Source organism: Haemaphysalis longicornis, unplaced genomic scaffold (assembly GCF_048455015.1).
Source record: "Haemaphysalis longicornis isolate Haplotype H1 unplaced genomic scaffold, Haemaphysalis longicornis Haplotype H1 scaffold_6, whole genome shotgun sequence".
NCBI classification, from domain to species: Eukaryota; Metazoa; Arthropoda; class Arachnida; order Ixodida; family Ixodidae; genus Haemaphysalis; species Haemaphysalis longicornis.
In genome coordinates, this window is record NW_027526407.1 from 48,212,126 (window position 1) to 48,237,585 (window position 25,460).

Genomic DNA, 25,460 nt, shown 5'->3' on the forward strand with positions numbered 1-25,460 from the left:
CCCTCCCTCCCTCCCTCCCTCCCTCCCTCCCCCCCCTCTCTCTCTCTCTCTCTCTCTCTCTCTCTCTGTCTGATTCGGCTATACTCTCTCTTTTTTGCCACCGGTTTTGTTGGTGCACGTTGGGGTATCCAGAAATAAGCTACTCGAGAGCACTCGAGCGCGGGGCGTCGTCTCGAAGGGTTCAAAAAGAACCCTCGGCTCTGCGTGCGCGCATGAATTCTACTTGGAGGTGATCTGTGCTCTGTATACCGTCCGCATCATCGCTATTTGTGTCCGTCTATTCCTTTGGTAGGGGATAGCTTGTCTCTGTTGTTCGTCATCCTCGGCCCGTCTGTTTCTGCCGTCTGTTTATCCGCCAGCCTCTTTGTTCTGTTGCCATTACCTTCTTTTTTTTTTAACGGAGAGCGGCTTCCGCGGTTTTTGTTTTCTCTCCTTCGTAATGTCTGAGAAAATTTCGTTCTGTTCGGCGCATTTCATCGCGAAGCATGCTTTTGTGGAGCGGGATTTCCCCTTTTGTCGGCCCCGTGATCCTGCCCTTTATAACCCTTTTACGCCTTTCTGGAGCACAATATCTGGTTTTGACGTAGAGTGCTCACGGATCGCAGCGCATCAGCTCACGTAGAGCTCTTCTGAGCGATCGTTACCACGCCAGATGAGATCAATTTGTGACGGGAAAGAAAGATAAAAAAAAGAATATTCAGCACAGCCTCGTTGAATGTAGTCCTCGGGACAACACGTTGGCTTTTTCGTTTTAAGAGAAAGTTCGTTAAATGCGGGAGTGGTTTGCTGTTTATACGCTTCAGTAAAGACCATGAGACACTTCAAATGAAGCGGAATTTCGAATAAAGCGATTTCGTCAGGGCGAGGGTTCAGTTGTGATTCTTTAGTTTCTACCCGCAAGGTAGAAACGGGTTGTGCAGGATCACCGGTATGCCTGGTATGCTTGTCGGACGAGACGGCTTGTATACCCGCCGCGGGCTCGATTCCCGGCCGCGGTGACCGTTTTCCAGGCGGAGGCGAAACGCGAAAAAGCCCGTACGCGAGATTTTGGCGCACGTTAAAGATCTCCAGGTGGTCAAAATTAACCTGGAGCCTGCTCCGCTACGGCTCATCTCGTAGCCAAGGTGTAGCTGGGGCGCGTTAAACCCCTATTTTTGTAGCGTGAGGTTGGGCAGTTTCGAGGTTGAGGGAGGTTGAGCAGCCTCGCGTGGCTCCTGGAGAGCCGTGCTGCGCATGCGCGAGGAGCAGTGACTGGACTGGACTGGACTGGGCTGGACTGGACTGGATTGGATTGGATTGGATTGGAAATCGTTTTAGCAGCAGTAAGCATGACAATCAGCTAATCCTAGACAACCAGGAAACCTAATAATAACCGGTTGAACCTTAGCTCACGCTACGTATGTCTTGGCATAGCCGAGCTAAGCCACTGCTAATTTTTTTATAGACAAGACGGCTTGCTTGTATCGAGCCGTTTATATAAACTGCTTGTTTGTGTAATAGACTTGGGCGCGATTGCAGCTCTTCTCAGTCATCCCCGGAGTGATCTCGGGATAGAGAGCGTCACTGAGAGTGTGCCAAAAGGGCGTCTGGTTGTTTTTCCGCCTTCTGATTCGCGGGGCTCATTGTAAGCCGTCTAATTCGACGCGGACCAGGCCAGCCCGAAGTCTGGCGTCAGTCCAGGGCCGTGGCCACCGGCCCTCGTTTTGGCATGCGTGCATGCAGTCGTCGGCTCTCTGTGCGCTATATCCGGAGCCACGCACTCGTGTTCTTCTATTCCGGCGGACGGGCTCGGGCGCAACGTTTTGTGGAGCTCGTGATGCGCCCTTGCTCGCGGCCGGCGGTTTTCCAGGTAAAAATGCGTGTGCCGTGTAAAAACACGCGGACGGAGAGGTATTTTAGCGGCAGCTGCACACATGGGAGACTGTGCTACGCTTTTCACTCAGTCCGTTCGGGAAACTGCCCGTAAGGAATGCTTCACGGCCAGCGCCTGCGCGAGGAAGGAAAGCCAACTTTATGACGGAGGACGTTGTCCGGCTGAATGCAAAACCGAACGATCCGTAGCGTGGTTTTAACGCCATCACTGGTCAGCGTTAATAGAGTTTTAGCATTCCATCTTTTCCGTCCGTTCCGTTCGTACCGTGTTGACCGGGACCCGACCGGGCACTGGCGCATTCGTTCCGGTAGAGGGGACTACCGTAAAGTTCCGAAAGAACGCCCACCCAAAGTACCGAGATGTCAAGTGAAAAATATGGGATCGGCGAACTTTCGGTTTGGGTGCGAAAAAATGTGGCCTCACCGCGAACCAAAACTGCGGAGATATCAAGAAAAAATACGATGGAAGAACTTTTCGGCCAGTTGCAGAAAGGACAAATAAGGGACCGCATCGACACATGGATTATTCGCGTTTATTTTTGTTCACTCATCCTTGCTAAAACCATCGATTTCCGGGGGTGGGAAATCTTTGGGGTCATTTAGTAAATTGAATATTTCACCCCACAAGGGGGGGGGGGGGGTGCAATGTTTTGTGTACTCTCGGAACTTTACGCTAGTTCCGCGGGCCTCCCTCGTCATACCCGCGAATTCTTTCCGGTAAGAGGTGTCCTCCTCACCGCGCGCGCAGGCGCAGTCGGGTCCCGGTCAATGCGGTACTGGCGGAAAGGGACGGAACAGATGAAATGCTAAAACTCTCAATTGAGTAGCGCGTAACCTCTTTAGTAGGTTACGCTGTAAGGTTAAAGTGGACGTGAATAAGATCACCCATCTGAGGGCATACCGATACGAAAGCGCGTGGCGTTGTGTTGGTCGTGGCCGTCAGCATTGCTTGCTGGTGAACTATCATCATAAGTGGCGTAAATGAACGCATCGTCGCGCGAGGCAGGGCTTATACCTGCACCTGGTCTGCTGCACTTGTTACTCTGAAAACGTTGCGTCCCGCAACCATGCCTCTCGAAGCGATTCATGTGCTTCTGATGGGACTGTAGCTGCCAATTTTCTCCGCTTCCAAAACCCCAACCAGTCTCCATCCGAACGATCATTTCAGGTGCAGTTGGCGGCGGTAGCGATCACTAGGTCGTCACCAGTCTGCTCTTTGCAAACGCGCGGGCTGTCGTTGGGTGGCGTCGTGGGCGCGAATAGTGCCGGTGACAGCAGGCAGATGGCGGGAGACTCCTGCTTGCTAAGGCAACCGTGCCTGCGTATGCGTTGGTCCGAGCACCTTTGAAGTTCCCGCGCATCGGTGCACGCGCCTTGGCGGCAGGCTGGATTGTCGTCGTGCTTTTTTCTGGTGGGTAGCGAAGGCGTCGTTGAGCTAACAGCCCGGATTAGTCTTTACGAATGGTAGATGTAAAGTCTGTGAAGTTTTTCCCACGAATTTCGGGAGTCAGTGATGTGTAGAAGACGTGGAAAGGTTGGAACTGGCCGCAGCCATAGGGGGCACTCGTGTGAGTGAGGAGTACGAATAATAATAATAATAATAGTAATAACATTACAGTAATACTAAACTGACTTCTTTGATCGTGCTGGGAACCCTCGTGTCGGCAGGCCACGATGAGGCCGCGACAGTCTATACGAGTTCCATTGCAGCTGACCACGGGGCATTTTAATTATTATGCAGCAAATGGCCTATTCGACGCACCAAAGTTGGAAAGGGTGCAGATTTATCATTGTTAAAGCGTGCGCGGTTTATTGAAGTGATATCAAATATCTCGCGCACATTTGTGTATCCGTAACTTCCTTGAAGCCGGTCCAGCTAGTGTGTTTTTCGGTGTTCTGGAAATCGATAAAATAGCGATAAATAAACAAATAATAATAATAATAATAATAATAATAATAATAATAATAATAATAATAATAAACCGTAAGTATACCGTCCTTTCACGATTCTAACTAACGCGCCCCAGATTGTGATGCGCAGATAAGTCTACTTAGGATTCTTGGCCACGGCGGCCGCTTTTCTGAAGGAGGCGAAAAGCAAAAACGCCTGTATGTACGAGATTTCGGCGCACGTTAAGGATCTCCAGGTGGTCAAAATTAATCCGGAGCCCTCCACTACGGCGCGCCTCATCGCCTGCGTTGCGTCGGCGCGTTAAACCCTACAATCAATCAATCAATCAATCAATCAATCAATCAATCAATCAATCAATCAATCAATCAATCAATCAATCAATCAATCAATCAATCAATCAGTTTACCTAGGAAAATTCGAACAAAATAATTTGACGCTGATTCTACCGCGCAGGCATGCGTACCTGGCAAAACACATTTTATTTGGTGCACGCAACTGTGGCCGCAAAAATGCCTCATAAACTGTCTTATCCAGCTTCTGCTGGCATTAAAAGTTGGGCGGGGAACATTGAAAGTGTTTAGCTCTGCTTCGTTTACGTCAGTCGCGCTCATGTTTCCGGAACTCCCGGACTGCTGATAATTATGGGTTACGCTTGCTGTCAACAAGTCAGATTATCTTGAGCTTGATGGACACTTCAGAGTGTTATCTCTTCGGAGCTGTAACTGCACAAACGAGGTGCTAATTGCCACAGGAGAAATTTGTGCAACAGCTGGCCAGAGGAGTGGATACACACATAAATTTACTCAGGTGACGCTGATGGATTGTTTTGGATTAGAATGAGCTCAATTTAAAGAGGATTTCGTGTCCGTAGCAATGGTGCTGGTCGCATTGAAGCCGAGTTCGGTTTTGAGCCTGATTGAAACGGGCGCCGAAATTTTAAGACTACTTTTAGCAAAAAAAAAAAGTGCGCGTTAGAATCGTGCAATCACGGTAGTCTCGAAAGCAATCCACGGGTTGATGTAGCGATTCGTTTGCTGTTAGGGATAATGACTTACAGTGTCACTCGTTGCATTCGCACTAATACGAAGAAGTAATTCAATTGCGGAAATTTTCGCCACGACATTTGGAGCTGCCGTATGACGGAGAGGTTAGCTTGCCGCGCAAAACTGGTGCAGATGGCTGCAACAGCGCCTGTCGTTCTGACGAGGCTCATTTGCTCTACACGGGTAGTTCGTATTGAGCGCGGGATTCGTTTATTCGATGCTTTGCTGACGTAGTTGTGCCGCCTGCATTGCTAATGAGCGGGCGTTCCTCCGCGAGACGGGAGCCAATCGGTATTTGTAAAACACGTTAATTTGTGCCGGCGGGCTTATTGTGGCATTTGAAAAAAAAAAAAAAAAAGCGTTTATTTCTGACGAGGTTGAGAGAAAAAAAAAAGAGAGAGAGGCTTCTCTCTTTTTGGCTTGTGCACGTACTCAGGAAACCAAGAACGGTTCCAGGGTAGTTATAACACCGCTGCCGTTTGTCTATAGACCTCATTATCATCGGAGTACACCTACCTCATTTGTCGAATGAGTGCGGCCTGAAATGTGGCGCTCAAATTCGGGACTGCTTTTAACGATATAGTCGGTAACGAAAACAATACCTTTTCATTTATTTTCGCGAATCATCAGAAGTCGATAATCAGTAACGCGGAATCATTGTCGGCTATTTGCGGCTTCGGTTTAACGAGTGTCGTTTTAAGCGGGTGTGGCACCTTTTGTAACCCCGTACCGATACGGTGCGCGTCCGCTGGTCCAACATCTCGAGTGCACAGGGACTGTGTACGACGAACTGGCACTGTATATTGCCCAAAGCTTTTTAACAAAAGAATTAGCGCAGCTCGTATACTTGCGGTGCAAGGCGGGAGAAACAGCGGAGCTTGCGGCCCCTCCTCCCCCCTTCGTCGGAGTCGCAGCTGTTGCGCCTCGCATGGACTTCAGAACTTGCCGCTGAGATGACTACTGGCAGGCCCGAATAGTTTTGTCCGCAGGCTGTCACATCTCCTCACGTCATTTACAAATGGACAGCCCCTGCAGGGTCCGAGCCCCACCACTGCCCGCACTGTGGTTGTGATGGCACACCAAATTTCTTTCATTTAATCTGGCTATGTCCCGCCTTCGACAGAGGCCGTGAGCAGCTTTTAGCCATTGGCCCGGTACCTACATCCGAATCCGAACACATGCGCCGGGTGCGGGAAGATCCACCAACCCTTGAATTGATTACTGAATGCGCTCTTGAGAATGGTCTCTTTAAAATGGTGTAGCAGCTTGTCCGACTCCCCCAGAGTGCACCAAGCACGCTCCATCTGCCCGGTCTCTGTGCGAAAACTGAGAAGAAAACAAGCTAGTGAACTGTGAACCGCATATGAACGGCGAGCATGCGCATTAATGTGCAGAGAAAGAGAACTGTGTGAACAGGGAGCACCGCTGAACTGCTCTTTTCCCTACCTTTTGACCTCTCTCCCCCCAGGGCATCTGGCCTCCTTACCTCAATAAAGCCATTCTCTCTCTGTCTCTCTCCCAAAGTGGACCGCGTTAGCACGCGCGCTAGAGCCAGCGGGAACCGGCTTCGCGAACTCGGCGTCTGTGCTCCCCACTTCAGGTGCGAGCGCACGTGAACTGGCAAGGAGAACAGCGCACGAGAAATTACACCACGAGCGCTGGGCAGAGTGTTCTCGAAGGTCAAGCTGGCCGAAGCTGGGCGCTTCTCACGAGGTACTTAATCACGTGCACTCGGTATTTTTTCTTGGTATTATGCTCTGGTAACGCTACACGGCGGAACTAAAACCTTAAACAGCTCAGCTGTTGAAACACTTTAAAAACACTTTGTGCTGACTAAATGTAGCCGCAGTTTCGCAAGAAGGGTGCGAGGAAAAGATTCGCGCTCTGGGAGCCAAAATTGAACTTCCGTGCTCCGCTCGATTTGCCCATCTCGTTTTCTTGTATGGTATATGTTGAAGGTACAATCGGGTATGTATTTTGACCGGTAGAGAGGCTCGCATTCAGATGGCCTTGCTTTAGAATTTCTTTCGATTATGCAGCTTTCAGAACAAGAGGTAGCGAACAGGGTAAAGTGAACATTGGCCAAGGCCTCGTCAAATAACTTCATCCTGTGTGTTGCTGACAACAATAAATACCAACCTGCATGTCGCAGGTAAGGAGTTGATGACGGCGTCTTGACGAGTTTCTAATTCTCCGTACACCCATCCTTTCCCAGCTGATTTGTGCTGATGGATTGCCGACTGATGGTTGCTACGCGAAAGAATTTGGTTGGTTAGCGGCGTTCTGTGTTATTGATATAGTTGCACAGACAGGACACTTCCGTGCTTACTACAGTGACAATGAAAGTTCCGTCTTGTTGGCGCTGTTCATCGTCCCCCGACTTGGCTGGCGGAGCGAGCTCTGCGAGTTCGGACCCGTGGCCGGGGCCAGGCGCCGGGTATAAGTGCCACAGGGCTGCTGCCATGTTCCGAATCTGGCAACAAGTGCTTCCTTTATCAGCAGCAAGCCCCCCCGTTTGTCTTTGTTTCATCCTGCGGGACGCCCTCCCGCGCTCGCTGGGCCTCTTGACCGGGCGCCGATAACGAACGCACTTGGCTTCTTCCAGCGAGCGTTCGCGGGTGGGGAAGGAAGGGGCGCCTCGGCTCTTGTCTTATCAGCTCGGCGCTGGGGTCCTTCGGCGAGATCGTGGCCACGCTGACGCAGCCCGCCAGTGCTGCTCGCTCGCTGTCCGCCAGTCTGTGGTATACGCGGAGCGCCGTTAACGCCAACGAATGCGCCGTGGAGGTGGAAAAGTTCGGACCGTCTCCCTTGGTGCTGCTGCGACTGCTTGAAGTTAGGCCTAGCGTCGCCCCGGTGCGTGTGTCGCGTGGTGTGTGCGTCGCCGGTCCTCTGAAACCCACGAGAAGCGTGATTTCGCGGAAGACTGTTGTTTGGCGACCGTGTGTGTCGTCGTGCTGACGCCGTATCGAGTGGACGCGTTTCCTATCGCTCTCGCCCTTTCCCCGCAAACCCGCACTTCTCCCCCGCCTCGTTTATCGGCTGCCGCAATCTTTTGTCTCTAGATCACGAGTTAACGCCGTGCGCTGCTTCGTGTATCAATCGCGTTCGGATAGCGGCCATCGTCGGTGGGCGGCTACTCAGCGAAAATTCTAGTGCGGCCCCTTCGCGCGCCCTCGTGCGAGCCTGACGCGTCGTTTCACGTTGCAGTATTTTTTTTTTCTTTCCGTGTGTTAGTGCTGATTTGTGTGGTGAAAGTTCTGTCCCGCCGTTCTCGATGTCTCGGCCGAACCCGTGGCTGTCGTCGTTGCATTGTCGTGATCGTCTTCGGTCCTCCCTGTAGCGTCTCGTGGTCGCATATTTCGTTGGTCCCAGGACAACTCGGCGCTACTACCACGGTGACGTTCTTCTCTTTTTCCCGGAGGTGTGTATAGCGTGTCGTGTAGCCGTGAATCGTGAACTGTGCCCCGAAAGACTACGGTCTCGTTCGCCTGCAGGAACATACGTGCCACCCCCTTCCCTTCCACCTCCCCTGCTTGTGTTCTCGATTCCCGCCCGTGTACCGAACCACGTGAACACTGTTGGTCGCCCTCCTCGCTGCGTGTCCTGTGGCCGTTCTTGTCCGCGGGGGGTGTGACTGTCCAAAGGCATGACCGATAAGGAGATCGCCAAAATAGAAGCGATCGCGGAGAGAATTTTGCCTAGGTGAGTACGTGTCTCTTATTCGTCCCTTCTTCTCCTTTGCCCGTGCTTTTCTCGTTGCACGTTTCCTTTCCCCCCGTGCTTGCGACACTGTGGGCAGCATATCGTGGAGTGTTGAACGTGCGCGTTTGTACGCAAAGTATACTGCGATGTCTTGTTTTGTCTTGGCGCCGCCGCCATGTTCGGTGTCTTCGTTGTCGCCGCCAAACAACTACCTCCTGAGGGGGCGCCGCGCAGACGTGAGCAGGGGAGGACGCGTCTGCGCACTCGTCTGCCGTTCCGAAAAACCGGTTTGGATGTCGGACCAACGTTGAACTGTCCGTTTCCGCGCGCGTCTGAAATGAGGTCGCTCGTACGCATATGTGTCTGCCGCTTTAGCCCGTAGTGTAGCGGTGCGGACGTTAACAAAGCTCTTCTGCTTATAGTCGATGTGTCACGTGATGATGGCTGTGGGCAGATTAACGGAAACCAGGCCCTTTGTTCATATATACATCAACCGGAAGAGAGGGTACGCAGGCAACGCGATTGCTGCATTGCGGGTAACTGTCTAGTAAGTGTTAGCACGCGCCATTTCAAGCGGTAGCCCAATTTAGTGCGTTAGTGCTGTAGTGTCGTTTGAATGCTTGGTAAGTGTGAGAAGCGTCGGGTAGACGGCGCCACCTGACCGTCTGAGTTCGTTGTCACGTGTCCCCCCACCACCGCTACTGCTTCTTCGGACAATGCATTGAATTGAAACGAGGTTTATTGGATCCTGGTGAATGTCACAGAGCACAATATGCAGAAATAGGCCCCAAAGTAAACACTGTAGTGTTTACTTTGGCCCTATTAAAACACAGTACAAAAAAAAAAAAAACAGCTGAGACGACGCGCACGTCGTCCGGGCCCCTTTTCGGGCTGCTCAGAGTTTCTTGCTAAGATGTTCTGAGGGAAATGTGGCGCTAGCGAGTAGCATCGAAACCTACATCTGTTTTTTTTTTAGCTTGAGTCCCGAATGAGGTAAAAAGTTGCCCGTGTCCGCGAAAACTTTGCTGCTGCTGTTGTTGAAAGACCATTTAAAATTATTTTACCGTATAAGGGTGCGACTGGTGAGACAGCCTGGTCGGGAATTTATCAAGTCGCATGCAACATGGACAAGAAAGCAATGCGCCCTGTTGCTTTTTTTGTCGTCACGAGCCACACGACGCGACGCCGCAAGCCAGGCCAAGTAAGAATGGGACACTGAGATGTCACCACGAGTGCAGCGACATCTCCCTGTAGTATGCGGAAAGTGGTAGTACCTCACATAGTGTGAGGGCGAACAAATGTCGCAAATAATCCCTCCTAACATTTCATACGGGAGTGCATGCTGCGCGACCTAAACTTTACACTAGAGATGTGTACAGTTAAGCGGACGGACACGTGTTCGATGTTCGCCGTGTTTGTAATAACCGTGTTCCCATCTCCGTAATGCATACAGCTCCGCGTTCATTCAACTAAACTGCAGCCTTAGTTTTTAAAGTGAAAACCTTTTGAACCACATTGTGCGAAGAGCTCTCGCTGTTGCTCTCTGGTCAAGAAAATTTCCGCCTCTGTAAAGACAATCCAATTCGCGTGGTATTTTAACTCGGTTCTTCACAGTAGAAGCCCAGTGAGTTAACACTGCGTCATCGCCGCACGTTGCAACGTGCGCGAAAATTTAAACCCACGTGTGCCGCTTGAGAAGTGGACGTGTGGGCACGTGAGCAGAACAGAGCTGTGATTCTGGTAGAAACCGGTGTCTGTCAACGTTAACTCGCATCAAAAGACGCAGAAACGAAAACGAACAAAGATACGCAAATACGATGCAAGTAAGTAAAGAGAAGTATCACCAGGCTTCGGCTTTCAGAGCGCGCAAGCATACTTCAGTGCGGAGGAGCGGTTAGCTTTGTTTAAAGAACTGCGAAGGACAGCCTCTTAGCATGCCTCTTTGAACGATTTAATTTTCCCGGAAGGCCATTGGATCACGAGGAGGGACATATTTCGTTCGATCCTGCAATTTTTAAGGGTCACAAGCCTCAGCGAATCATGGTGAATTCCCGCGCATAGCGGTAAAAAGGTGCTGATCGGGTGAGCAATTGCCGGCATACCACGCAAGGCTAGGTCCACCCGTAAATAAACGTCACCACCACCATCAGTGCCGCGGCAAGTTCTTTTGCTATTGCTCTTGCTCGCTCTTTGCACCGGCGTATGACGTGGAGGTCTTCGTTGAGCTGGCGTACCCTGCCCGATGAGACGACCGCCGTCGTGTTGACCGCGGCCTGTTTCTCGGCGGTTCCCCGGAGCTGCGATTGTTTTTCCCCTATCTAATCTCTGTGTGGCTAGGGTCGGCCGGAGAGCGGCGTCGAGGGGGGATAAACGCGCCTCGTGGTGATACGGTGTCCGCGCGCTTCGTCACCGCTGTATGCAAAAGCCGACGGAGGTCGTACGCTCGTGTCTTCACGCTATGCATTTGAGGGGCGTCATTTTTGGATAGGAAGCGGCCTTCCAGCTTTTATTTAATGGAACAGACGACCGATTTCTGTCGAATATATTTTCTCTATCCCAAATGATAGGGCATCACTTAAAACACACTAACTTGAAACGGTTTTGCTGATAGCGCCCTAGAACTTTTTGAATCGGAATTTTTAGATTGTACAAGTCGTACGTGGTCCCCCTGAAGGAATGCCGGCAACCATAACAGTGGATCGTACGACTTTCTACTGCACGTTGTGATGCTGAGCCCAAGGACGCGGGTTCGATTCCTGGCCGCGGCGGCCGCTATTCTGATGGAGGCGAAAAGCAGAAACGCCCGTGTGTTCGAAATTTCGGCGCATGCTAAAGATCCCCAGGTGGTCGAAATTAATCCGGTGCCCTCCACTACAGCACGCCTCATCGCCTGCGTAGCGTCGGCGCGTTAAACACTACAATCAATCACTTTTATCTACACGTGAGATTAAAAAAGGTATTTAAAAACTGTCTCCGGCTGAAACAACAATAATGGGCGACCTGTCCTACTCCTTTATGAGGCTTTTCAGTCACGTGTTGAAATCGACGAAGTTGTTTGGACACGTACGGTAGTGTCACGTTTAGATACTACATGGCCCCACCTTTCAGAGTGCAGAAATGTTACTTCAAAATTAACATTATTTCCTCCTGTTTATGTAGCAATCTCAGGCCGTTACCCTAGTATATAAAACGCCGGCTTTTATATCAGCTGGAGGACATGCACCCCACGGGAATCGGTTGTCTGTCCCTTTAAAACTTTATACCTGCGCCGGAATTACGAGTTGTGCCCGTTTGAAAAGTGTCCATTTCGCGTCAATTACAATTACGACGTCGTCGAACTCGTGGCGCCTGCTACCAAGGACATGTACAGAAACCGACGTTCCGCCTTGCTTTTGTGCCGTCACGTCCGGGCCGTCCGCTTTCAGCCGCCGCTCTGGCTTGTTCGAAACAGACACCTCGGCACGGACATATCATGGACAAAGCTGAGAATGGCGTCGTTAAGTTCGCTACCATGCGGAGTTTTGTTTAACCACAGTGTGGTTACACTCGCTTCCACGGAGAAACTAACCTTAGGTTGACGCGTTCGACTTATGCTTCGTACAGGCTGCGTTGTCTGATCAGGCCTTAATACTTTTGCAGCGATTTGGCGAGACGGCGCTGTCATCACTTGTCGATCCCTGGAAGGCCGCCAATAATAATAATAATAAAAAAATTGCGGGCCATCTCCACTAACGTGAAACCTGGGGAGGGGCGAAGCATGCAGTGTATGGAATGGATTGGATGACTGTATTAGGAGGAGGCCAATAGGCCCTGTTGGGGGACATGGGGAAAGGGTAGGGGAAGATGGTTCATATGAGTCATTTCACTGCAGTGTGAACGTTCACTTAGCACAATATGCACAGTTAAAGTAGTGGCGAGGACATGTCCAATACTACAATCATCCGAATATCTAAAAGGAGCCGTTCAGGAGCCACGAAGGGTGTGTTTGGGGGGTCATCTGGAGAGGGGGGGAACGACCCGCCGTTATACTACTGTATAGAGATCTGTTTTGAGACCTAATTCTGTAATTTTCGGTAACATTCGTTCCGGTGTCCGCCCCCTAGGCGAGACAAATTACGCCTGTTGGTGGCTTTTCCTTTTCCTAAGTACAATAAATACATACATACATAACATTTGGGGGTGGCTTGACATGTTGGACATGTTATAAGTGCATTTTTGGAGCTTTAGCGTTTTTTTCCGACGGGGATGAAACTGTTGGGGGTAGAGGTATACACAGCTTTGCTGGAAAAGTCTCTTGTCTTTGAAGCACAAAGCTCTCTAGCTCGAGGCGTAAACTGCAGTGTCCCGGTGTTCTAGTGCGGTGACTACATGAGACGACGTTTGCGACGACATAAGACGCCGACAGCCCGAGCCCCTAAGGGGCTGCGCCCCTAATATAACGGTTCACCTTTTTGCTGAGCTTCTAAAATAAGCGTACTCCGTGCGCAGTATACGTGTGGCCTAGCGTTCTAATTTGGACTGGGCGTCAATTTAAAGATTGATTCGGTTAAGCGGAAGGCATATGGACGAATTGATCGGTGAATCGGCTGGTGTGGTCTGTACAGTGAATAAAAAGGAAGAAAACCACATCTCGAGTAAAGCGTCCATTTGTTTTTTACTTACTGTCTTGTCATATATAGTTTCATATCGTACATATATTTCAAATATATGTTAAAATCATATGTATTCATAAACATCCGCTGAAGGCACGCCGGTGTTCGCACTGAATTCGTTCGGATGCGCAACAGAATTGAAGGCTCTGTCAACTTCATTCCTCTGCTAACACGAGGTGGGTGTTGTGGCCGCCAAGTAGATCTATTTTAATGACCGTAATTAAAATGCGCCGTACTTTGGAAAAAACTATAGTATACGTTATCGCTTCACGAACCAACTTTTTCACCGACTCCATTCCCAGCCCTCCTGCGCGTGTGTAGGGAGCCATTGCAAGGGAATGCTAAAGCCTTTTTCATTTAGCTTCTGTACGAGACGTAAGGAGCGTTGGCAAGTTCTGTCTGGAGGAACTCCAAGCTGCAAAAGTTGTAGGGCTGACTGGAGTTTATTAGAATTAGCGCACGCCTCGCGCGAAGCGATTTGATCTCTTTCACTGCCGCCTCAGTCGCTGTACACTCCGCGTTGTGGATGATGTCATAGGGACAAGACGAACCGCCCAGGAAACGTGAAACCACGATCAAAAGTTTACGGACCAGGGAAATGACAGTTTTAGGTTATTTCTCTTCCTATAGCAGCCCGACAAACTGTCGAATGTATGCGAGCTGTACTGAACTAATGGAAACGACCACACATAGTACTCCGGGCTGCCGTGCGGCAGAGAAATAACCCAAAATTGCTGCTTTCGTGGTCCGTAAACTTCTGCTCTTGGGTGTATATGCCGGAAATCAAAGGACGCTGCACTGATTTTTTTTTTTTTTTAGAAAGAAGTCCTCTGTCTACAGAGCGTCCGTGAACACGTGAACACAGTCTCCGTACAATCGGTCAAAGTGTTCATGTACTAAGTAACAGTCTCGCATCGGCTACTGGGGTAAATGTTATCTAGACCTTATCTATTTACCTCCGTGCCCAACATGTGTTGTAATAGGTGGCGTCGGACATTTTTTTTTTTTTATTTTTTTTTTATGGACGGGCGAAAGCGGGCGACAAAAGGTTAGTTTTGTTTAAAGAACTTCAAAGGAAATCCGCTTGGCATACCTCTTAGGTCCGATGTCATATTCCCTAATGGTCATTGGATTACAAGGAGGGACATTTCGCGCCCAGTCCTCCGGTTTTTGAAGGACACAAGCCTACGTGATTCTTGGTGATTCCCCGTGCGTATTGTTAAAAAGGGGCTGATCGGGTGGATCAATTTGCGCCACATCACGCAAGGCTAGATGCGCCCGTTAATTAACGACAACACACTCTTTTGCCCCCCCCCCCCCCCCAAAAAAAAAAAAAAAAAAAGGGTTCACGTTTCAAGGCATTATCATATGTGTGTGGTTGCTTAGTCGGTCAGGTGGGCTGAACAGACCTTCGCGTGGCATAGGTGCGGCTGGAACAAGCGTCACCATTTTTTGCAGCGAAGCTATTAGCCTCTGGTTGGTCAGAAAATTTTGTGTCGTAAACAAAAATCCGATGTAGGGCCCAGCAGGCAGGCATACAGCATTGAGCTCAGTAATGGTGTAAAAACAAAATGCATCGAAACCACTTACTGGATGATAAGAACCCTGTGAACAGTTAGAATCCCCCCCCCCCCCCCCCCCGGCAGCCATGCGTTCCTGATAAAGATAAAGTTTGCAGCTGCTCTAAAAAAAAAGGGGGGGGGAGGGGGGAGGGGAGTCGGCGTCATTCGAGGGCAAGCGCGTGCGCTAGGACGATTTAGCGTTTGCCGCCCGAGAAGCCGAGCGCAAGCGACAAGCCCGCCGCGACGACGAGGAACATTTCATGTGTAGCATGCGTAGCGGTTTACACACCCTTTAGCATGGGTAGTGGTTTACCACAGCTGCGCTGGACATCCGCTTTTGCAGGGCGGGGTGGCGGCCATTTTTTAAACTGGCGCCTTTCTTCGTTATCACTCGAAGCTTGCTCTTCTTTTGGTGCTTGCTATCATCTCGCACTAGGTGGAGCCCATCCGCGCCCTTTATCGTTGTACTAAAATAGCCAAGCGTTTGCGACTTCGCAGGAGCGCGATGGACAAATGAAATGCTGACACGAAAATGGGAACCAGAACACGGAAAGTTGAAAAACGCTGTTCGTGAAGGTCCAGTAATAGCTCGCCACACTGGAAAGCCACGCTTCCCAACTTTGTCACTGTAATTAAGCCACGCGCCAATTTGACTAGAGTGTAAAGAAGGCGCGGTGTGTCTGTGTTATGGTTCATAATTTTGTGTGCGCGTTTTATTTGCCCATGACTGTACACCAAGCAGCTCCTTAATAACCCGCTCACTGCACGGGGCACAACCGACAACGTCCCCAAGAATTTCAAAGCTGCACTGTAAAATGATTTGCACCCTTTTGGTCTTAACCAACACCCTTACGCCCTATCAAAAAACAAAAAAAAAACCACCCTATCAAAGGGTGTAATTAACGATAGAAAGCCCTTTAAAATGGTGTATTCTTGGGTTTTCGTTAGGGTGTAAAGGTGTTATAAATGAAAAAAAAAACACCCTTAGGGGTGTTTCCCTTAGTTTTTTCTTTGGAGGGTGTAAGCGTGTTATAGACCCTTACCCCTTGATGCCCAATGTTGCTCAGCAGCAACAACTCAAACAATACTTTTTTTTTCTATCGCACTTCGCAGTTTTTTCGGCATTAAACACCATCTGTTGACAGACACAGCTTGTAGGACCTTCAAAAATAAAAAAAAAAATAGAGAAAGAAGAGAGGGCGGCACATACTTCTGTGTGCTAAAAGAAAAAGTCTTGTTTATGCGTGTCATCTCGCATGGAGCCCGGGGGCTCAATGGGATAGTGACAGGTAAGCGAAAGTGTGCAGCTTTGTAGTTAGTTCAAATGATAGCAATACAAACTTTACGTTATTGTCTTCGCTTGAACCATAAATCATGCTGATCAAAATAGCTTTCTTGTTCAACTGATATATTGGCAGCCAATGCCCAGTGTTTCCCAGCGCCCAGTTTGTCCCGGTGTCCGTCCTAATAAACCAAATTGTTTCTGACTTCATATTTGTGATGTCGGAAAGTTTTTTTCACAATCCTAGGCGAAAAGATAGATTTGGGCATCAAAGGGTTGTAAATTATCTTACAGTGTGCTCGCATGGAAATGCCTCGCATAAAAAAGTGGTCGGAGAAAGTGGGGCAATTTTAATGACTTAAGCAGAGCGCGTTGTTGCCAAAGTAGCTTTATTTCGGCGTTCGTGGCAGTAATGTCATGCCCTTTACTACGTGGCAGACAATGCACCTGGAAGCTCTTCCATTTACTCAAGACCCTCCTTGACCCAGTTAGCGGCCCACGTATGCGACATTCCGTTGCTATCGGAGCGGGACGTCACCGAAGCAGAAACAAAGCGAGCGTTTGTTAAGACCCATTCGTGCTTCTGCGGAGAGTTCAAGAAGAGGTGTGTTAAAGCTCGCAGGAAGGAACTGCAAAACGAGGGCGACTTCGTTAATGACGAAAGATGGCTGCGCGCAATTTAACGGCCCCACGTGGGGGCACCGGCGCTGAGGCAAGAAATAGCTGGGTGCAGCGCCACAGGACAATGGGACCTGTATGAAGAAACAAAAATGCGTGACGCTGCTTGTTTTTTTTTTTTTTTTTTCTACTGGAATAATTGAGCAAGACGGAAGGTGCTGTTCGTTGCGTACGTGTGTAACGCGAGGGGAAGCTTAAAAAGAAATCATGCACCCCTCCGTCTAACGGCGATGATGGTTGAACGCGAGGTTTTCTGTGAGGGCATTCCCTGGTTGTTGTCTGCGTTTGACTGACTCGCAGACGGTTTGGACTCGTTGAGCTGTTGACTTTGACCATCGCCTCCTGTATTTTTACAATGCCAAACGCATCGCGCGCTTCCCATGGGAGTGAGTGGTACGACTGCAGTGCCCACATGTCGCGAGGTGGGGCCCCGAGCTGAACCGGGATCACGCAACCGTAACTGACTTCGAGAGCGGCTTGTGCCTGGTTGCCAAGGTCACCCATGGTTGAGATTGTCAAAGAAATGGCGCTCGCGCCAGCGCTAGAAAGCTCAGAGCCTCGGCGGAGCATGTTTTGCCAACGTTGCCGCTCTCCACCACGCGTCGCCCCAAGCTGAACTGGTCACATGATTGAAGCACTGGGAAGGCTTACCGATTGGGGGAGAGTGGCCGGAGTAGGAGGAAAAGGTTTGGTTGGCCGGTCCGGGCTGATGTGTTTGGCATTGTAAAAATGCAGGAGGCGATGCTTTGACTCGCACGCAGTTTGGACGTTTGATCGCAACGGCTTTGATTTTGATTTTTCGTCGACATTTGTTTTAAAAAGCACCAAGGAAGCTTCGCGTTCATTAACCGGCGTCGGCATCAGATTGAGGGCTGGATGATTCTTCTGCCTAATTTTGCACGTCCATGCACCCCTCTCTAAATCCAAGCTGCTTCGACGTTTCGGAGCAGCAAAATCAGACGGGACGTCGGCTTCGTAACCCTATGGACCCAGGTTCGATTCTGACCTCGGGAAGAGTTTCTTTTTTTTCTTCCACTCCACCCACGACTATCATCGTCATGGTCAGAAAAGTTGGCTTTCCATCAGTGAGTTTTCGACGCGACATACGCCGTGAGTTAAAAAAGAAACTGAGGTAGTATTTGGTGGTCTGATTAAGGACCGTTCGGGTGTGGTTGAGGGTGTAATGGGCGTGAAACGTGCAGACTGGACTTCAGAGGCAGATTAGGTTAGATCTTCATATACTGTGTGGCTGCATTACCCGCCGCGGTGGCTCAGTGGCTAAGGCGTTGCGCTGCTGAGCACGAGGTCGCGGGTTCGATTCCCGGCCGCGGCGGCCGCTTTTCTGATGGAGGCGAAAAGCAAAAACGCCCGTGTGTACGAGATTTCGGCGCACGATAAAGATCCCCAGGTGGTCAAAATTAATCCGGAGCCCTCCACTACGGCGCGCCTCATCGCCTGCGTTGCGTCGGCGCGTTAAACCCCCTCAATCAATCAACTGTGTGGCTGCATTGCGGGTGATTTCTTCTGTGGCTGGTTTTTCCTGCACTATAAAATGATTCAATCCCAAAGGGTGTAAACCGCGGTCTATTACTACCACTCCACTGTAGAAACAACACAAGAAGCCCTTTTGAGGGATGTTTTAACAATTACGCCCTGTCAAAGGGCGTTTTTATTTTTTGATGGTCTATAGCTAGGGGTGTTATAGACAAAAAAAAAAGGTGTAAATCGTTTTTCTGTGTGTCTGCCCTCGGCATTGACAAAAAAGAAAATGGAGTCTCACATTAACGCGTTAGACTTCAACGTAGCGAAGCTGGACGCCACAGTAGCGTGTTTCCTCTTTTTCGCTTCACGGCGTTGTTTAAGCGTCGCCGCTGTACGAGTGACCATAGCTGGATTTTCTGGCTCTGCGTGCACGTCACCTTCCTTCGTCGCGCGCACTTATCGCTTGCGGCGGCGGCGTCCTCGCCTTCCTCCACCAGGTGGCGGCACGGGTCCCGCGCACTTCTCCGTTCCCTCCTCGCCTATCTCTCCCCGCCATCGGGCGCTGCTCCAATCCGGGCGCTTGCGGAAGGGGGTGTGGTTTGACCTCCAGCTCTCAAGGTCAGAACTAGTCACCCCGCGAGGATTGCCCGAGGTAGCGTACTGTAGCTTTCCCTAAAAAAATAAAATAAAATAAAAAAGAAACCTGGGAAGTTTGATGCACCTGAGAAGCTTTCACCCCTAGCTCGCAGTGAACCGCCGAGACCAGCCTTCACGTCCGGGGAAAGGACACGGCGCTTCTGGGGCAAGCACGAATACACCCCTTAAAAATCAACTATAGCTCTGCATCAAATACAGAACACCGCAAGCAGACTGAGAAAAGGTTCTTTATTGAAAAAGCTGAGAGGTTTGCCGGCATTTACAGTCGCCTACAGCCTTCTCTGCTGTGGGTTGGGGCAGGAAAGAAAAAGAAAAAAAAAAACATCTGCCGTAGACTTGGCGCGATAACGGACTTGCATGCATGTTTTTGTTCTGAGCTTGGGCTACAAATTTACAATTTTGAAATCCAAATAAGAGAACACTATGTAGAGCTCGGCGCTGCCTTGAGGGGCAAATCCATGGTCCTAAAATAATCCTGAGAGTTACTGGTCCCTGTTCTAGACGTTCAATGCTTTCAAGGAAGTGGGATCTCGGTTCCATGTAGGGCGCACATTCTAATAAAATGTGTTCGACTGTTTCTACACAAGCACAATTATCGCAGTGCGGATTTGGCGTCGCTCCAAGGCGAAAGACGTTAACTATTTGTGTATGCACAGTTCAGCCGCAGACGATGGTATAACGTTTCCAGGTTGCGAGGAAGCTGTCTCGGGAGTCTCGACTTTAATTCTGGATCAATAGTGCGCAAGATGCAGCGAGCATTTTGTAAGCTACTCCACAGACGGCTTCTTTCAGTCACCTCAAAGTGGTGAGCCATGGCAGAACAGACTGCACTTCCAAGAGTGCTGTGCCGTACCCACACCTTCCGTACCCACACCTGTCCTTGAGCTCATGCACCGAAACGTCGCTTCACTTCCCCAGACACGTGTCCTCCGGGAAGTCCAATAGCTTTCCCACATGGGCAAGACAACACTCGGACAACACTGGACAACACTCGGTCAACACTCGGTGGACAACACTCGGTCAGCACAGTGGCACGCGGAGAGGGGCAGAACGCTACCAGCTGTGGAACCACCCCCGTTTGCGTTGTACAGCGAGGCTGTCAGTTTCTCGTTGGTCAGAAAATTTCTTGTAAAGAAAACACACAGGCAGGATCCAGGAGTTCTCGCCCAAGACGCCGAGCGCAGGCGTCAGGATAGGCAGGACCCAGAATTTGCCGCCAGAGAAGCCCAGCGCAATCTTTCTTTGCAATCGGGTATACAGCGTGGAGTTCAGTATTCGTTAAAAAAAACAAACCCACAAAACAAGCATCGAAATCGCACGATAGGTAATAACGCGCATGTGAACGATGGGACTCCCCTAAGCGTTCCTGGTAAGGACTAGGTTTGCAGCTGCCCGCGAAAAGGGCGGGGAGTTGACGTCATTCGAGAGCGAGCGCGGGCGTCAGGCTGTGCCGCCAGAGAAGCCGAGCGCGCGTGACAAGCCTGCCGAGACGACGAGCAACATTTCATACCCTCCCACTTCAGCTTTGGTGGACCCCTTCGCTGACTCCCATCTATGGAAAAATAAATGTCGCTCTTTCACTCTGATCCACCCCCGTTTTGAGACTTGGGCTTTCTGTTTTCCTGGTGGTCTTTTTATTTACGCCAGTCGGAGAGGCAAAATTTTCGCCGTCCTGTTTAGTATCAGAACTCTACCTGCGTGTTTTTTTCTCCTGCCTTTGCCATTCTAGAAGTTTTGTTCCGATGGCCGCCAAGCGAGCCGCGTTTCGCCACTGGCCGACATCGGGGTGGCTTCGCCGGTCGGCAAAAATGGCGCCGGCGGACCGCGCCACCGAAAAACTAGGAGCACTGTAGCGGCTGCGGCGGGCCTCGTCTTCCTTAGTCGGCCTTCTCGTCTCCCGCGAGCGAGACAGTGAATGTTCGTGGGACGGGGAGGAGGAGAAGGAGGGGGACCTCACGAGCGTCGAAACGGGGACGCTAGACAAGCGAAGGAAGCGGAGACGGGCTCGTCCTCCGAGAACGCCGCGGCCTTCTCCATCGCCCGGGATAGCAGCGGCGACCGGACGAACGCGTGCTTTGCTATGCAAATGGCTTTTCATTAGGGAAATGATGTTGTCCCTTATAAGCTGAGCCGTGTTATAGCCGATAGAACGTCCCACCCCCGCTCCCTTTCACCCCCACTGCCCCTCTTCCTCGCTTTAGGCTTCCTTTATTACTCGCTCTGTTTGTTTCTGGCCGTCCCTTTCCGCTGTCTTCCTTTTTTTAAACCTCTTTTTTTTTATCTTCGGGCAGCGGCGTTGAAGCTAATTTGCGGGCTCGCTTTTCAAACGCCTTCGTCTCCCCAACATCCCGTTGTCTCCCTCCCCTTTCTTTCGCCCTGCAATGCGCTCGCCGTGTCTTTGAAAGTTTCGCTCCGAATTCCGCATTGTTCGGGGAGAGACGTAATTATTAAACCGCTCTTCCTCGGCGTGTGTGTTATGAATCGTTAATCGCGAATGCTAACTGTGAGGGGAAAAAAGGGGAAGGAGATGGTGATGCTCTTTCTTCTCCGCGGTGGATGCTGGAAAACTGACGGAACACGGGGAGCAGGCAGCGTGGCGCACGTATGTCAGTCAGTGGCAGAGAGCGAGAGAGAGAGAGAGAGGGAGAGAGAGAAATGAAAGTGGCCGTTTTTGGAGCGCCCATTTGGGTCCCTGGGGAGGCGAAGGCGCGCTTAATACGCCCGAACGCGCCTCGCGGTTTGATTAATCAACTTTTTGCGCGATCGTGCAATACGCCGTGTGCGGCTCCGGGGCGCTGCAGAAATGTTGGCTCAATTTCCAGCCTGATGGCGTCGTCCCTCTACGTTTCTAGAGTTAGTGTATGCGCTCCCTGGCGTTTCGTGCTCTCCGGCGAGGCTTATCAGCGACGTCTCTGTGCGCGCGCCGGGGGAAAATGGCGGAGGAGGGAGTGTTTTCGTTAGCTTAAGTTGCGCCTCTAAATCTTGCTGGAGGCTGGGGAAAGCAAACGCGAACTCGCGTTCACTTCGGGTGAGCGGGAGGGGGGGGGGGAGCAGGAGGTTCGGGCTAACGCCCTCTGAGATGAGGCGTTAGCATGCACGCCTGTGGTGGTGTTTAGGCGAACTCGCTGAACGACCCTTTCGGACTGGCCGAGTAAAAATGGCTGGTGCGCCGCTTGCGAGACGTTTGCTAATTCTTACGGTACGTTTTACGACGACCTTTAGGCTCTTTGAGCAATGTTTTTTTTTTTTTTTTTTGCCGTATCTGCTTTAGGAACGTGGGCTGGGATATCGGAGAGCGTCTTTTGGAATTGATAAAACTCGCGCTGATTAAAGATCCCCGGAGGAGATATCGTTAGTGTGTATGTAGACGTTATCTCGCACTGTCACCGTCGGCATGGAGGATACGCTCATGTTTTGGCCACCGGCGACGTCGCCTGGTTCACGGTTTTTTTTTTTTTTTTTTTACCGGGATATTCGGCCCTTACTAATAGGTTTGAACTCACTCCGGTGATTCGGGCTTCCTTTCTTTTTTTTTTCTTTTGTTTTTTATGAAAGAGTCCTAGTGGAGCCTCTCTTGAAGCGGCATTTACCTCTGTCAACGTTGCAAGAGGCGTATAAGTAGGGTTAGCCCTGGAGACCTTGGGGCGGAAGAGTGACTCTGTTATAAGTGTTACTTCTTTAAAAGCCAACATGCTTGCTGTCTAAGCATTGCCGTGGGGGCCAAGGAAACACCCGAAATAGAGCAAAATTTCAAATTAAGCGATTCCCTTATAACGAGAGATCGGAGAGTTCGCGGTGTATAATGTTACATATTAACAGCTAGCTTCCGTTTTGGAGCTAGTACTTTTGATTCTACGGCGATTGCCTGTGGGTAGTACGTGTTTACGTTGAAGTGTTACAGCGCGAGCAGACGAAGAACAAAGAGAGCAATTCAACACCAACATCCACCAACTGACCCTAATATCCATTTTAGAGAGTTATAGCAGGGTGGAGAACCGGTCCCGGTACGGTACCCGGCACACCTGCGCATGCGCAGAAGCAGTTTTTCCGCCTCTGCCCGGTCCCCGGTACCCGGTCAGGTACCCGGTACCTTACGAAAAAGGCGCGAAAAAAGACGGCGACGCAGCGTAGAAGGTACACAGAACGACGCCCTACTAGCAACTGAAAACTTTATTAACATTGAGAACCGAAACTTTACGCACTCACATGAAGCGTGTGTAAATCAGTTTCTCAATCTCAATAAGGTTTTCAGTTGCTAGTAGGGCGTCGTCCTGTGCACCTTCTATGCTGCGTCGCCGTCTTTTCTCGCGCCTTTTTCTTAATGTTTCAACACCAACCCGCCTAACTTTCCATCGTACCGGGTACCGAACTGGGACCACTATAATTATCTTTTGTTATTGTGGGTGCGTTAGACTTATTTACTTAGTGCCGGAGAGCACGGCGAAGTTTCGACCAAGCTATAGGGAGACTCGGGTGGTTTACGTTCGCGCAAGGTCGAGGAGTCGGCTTTGCTTCGCGGGCAACCGAGCGCACCACCGGAACTCGGCGGAGTCTCCTTTCTTCACCTCCCGTTCGTTTCGAGCTCCTTTTGTTCCTTCGCGGACGACTTTTTTCCCGAAACTAGCTCGCATTTCGGAGTCCACGAGAGAGCAATCTGGGCTAGGCCGTAACGAACGTGCCGTCGGAGGATAGGAAACGAAGGGCGGGGGTGCGTACCAACCGGCGGCTCAGTGGGCTGACTGTGCCGGCTCTCGTAGTAGGCCATTCCCGCTTTTCGCGCAAAAACGGCCCGCTGTGACATTTTTCCGCCTCCCTCCGCCGACTCTCTCTAAGGAGCGCTGGCCGTGTGCAGGGCCGTAATTCACTTTGCGAAATCAAGGGGCAGGCTGGTGGTGCCCGCCCCTTCCTTCCTCGCGTCGCTCGGCTCCCCCGACAAAGGGCCGGCACTGTTCCCGCTCGCTTTCTAAGCGGTGCGGACCCAGCCGACCGTCTCGGCTCGGCCGGCCGGGTTTTAATTTGTGCGGACTCCGTACTCGTTCCCTCTTCTCGCTCCCTGCCTTCTGGCCCCGCCGTCTTAGGCCCGTGGAAGAGAAAGCTGCCGGCGTGTGTGTGTGTGTGTGTGTGTGTTTCGGGGCTTTGCGAGCGCTCAACGGTCGCGGCGGAGGCGAAGTCGGTTGACGTGGACTGGCTGTCCCGCCTGGGTGGCGCGCTTCGCCGCCAAACTTGGGCGCAGTGCGGGAAAAGTTGACTGCACGGGGAAGGGGATTTGAGTGTGCGGGGGCTTGTGAAGAAGGTAGGGGAGCGGCGGTCTGGCTAAATAACCGCCGCGTTGGAGTCGGATCCGAATCGCTGGGAGGATGGAGAAAAATGGGGAGAAGGCATTGAAATGGCTGTGGTAGGGCGAGTATGGAGACGTCAGTCGTCAGTGGGGGCGGTGGTTATTAGTAGTACTACCCGTGTGAGAATAGCAAGGCCGAAGTTGTCAGAGGTTCAGCGGAACCGTTTGGCTAGTTGGATAACGTGGACGCTCGGGTTGTTTTGAGAAAATTCCGGGGCATCTCCACTAACGTGAAACCTGGGGAGGGGCGAAGCATGCAGTGTGTAAGTGTATTGAAAGATTGTCTCTCTTGCCACACAGCGAGCGCTGATTGGGCGCCCGAGGAGCGCCGGTAGGAGGAGCAATCGCACGTTTGCTGAGGCGGTGGCGCCCTCTCTTTCGTTTAACTGGATTTCAGCAATTAAATGAGAGACAGACTGGCCGTAAGTTGTCTCCGTGTCACACGCCACAGCATGCTATGAAGTATGCTTTACCCGAGAAAACCTGGCGTTTGAAACTAATTTCGAAACGGAATTCGGCACGGAATTTCGAGACGGAGGATATGAATGTTTCTCGCCGTCTCGGCAGGCTCGTAGCTCGCGCTCGGCTAGTGTCAGGAGATCCTGCCTAGCGTTCAGAGATAATCTGAAAACATAATATTTACCAGGAACGCATGGTGGGGGGTCCCAATGTTCGCAGGCGCCTAATCATCCACAATGCAGTTTCGATGCTGAGTGCTCGGCGTCTTGAGCCTTGGCGTTTTTGCCCACGGAGATGAAACCGTTGGGGGGCAGAAGTATACAGCTTGGCTGTTGGAAGTCTCGTGTCTTTGAAGCACGGAGCGTTCTAGTGCAAGGCGTTGGAAAATATAACTAGTGTCCCGGTGTGTTCTTTTAATGCGTGTTTTTGCCCACGGAGATGAAACGTTCTATCGCGAGGCGTTAGAAAACGAGTGTCCCGGAGTTTTCGTACCGTGACTACATGAGACGGCGACAGCCCGAGCACCTAAGGTGCTTCGCCCCTAAAAATAAAAGAGGAGGAATGATGCGTGGGAACGTCGGGGAAGAGATGCGGAGTCGCTGACGTTGACTCGAAACGATAGTAATTTCTTTGAATATACGCATCTAAGTGTTTTAGATGAATCTAGAAAGATAATTAGCGAGATGTCCGGTGCGCTTGTCTGTCCCAGTCCCTCTCTGTCAGAAGTCAAAAGAATACTCTAATGGAAGATTTATACAGGTAAAACTTCTCCGAAGCACTAAATAGGGAAACGCTTTTCATACTTGTCGACATTGTTCAGG

General features: G+C 50.8%; 1 protein-coding gene across 9 annotated transcripts in view; it reads left to right on the forward strand.

Moving 5' to 3' along the window:
* Window positions 1-25,460, forward strand: part of LOC144142598 (CUGBP Elav-like family member 1-A) — a 479,679-nt gene that overhangs the window by 37,339 nt on the left and 416,880 nt on the right. For 2 of the 9 annotated variants that reach the window (XM_077674221.1, XM_077674230.1), the window contains exon 1: window positions 7,687-8,529. The exons of 5 other annotated variants lie outside the window; for them this stretch is intronic. In XM_077674221.1, coding sequence (XP_077530347.1) covers window positions 8,474-8,529 — 56 coding nt within the window. In that variant the 5' untranslated portion in view covers window positions 7,687-8,473. 2 more of the 9 variants (XM_077674229.1, XM_077674227.1) reach the window with 2 other exon arrangements.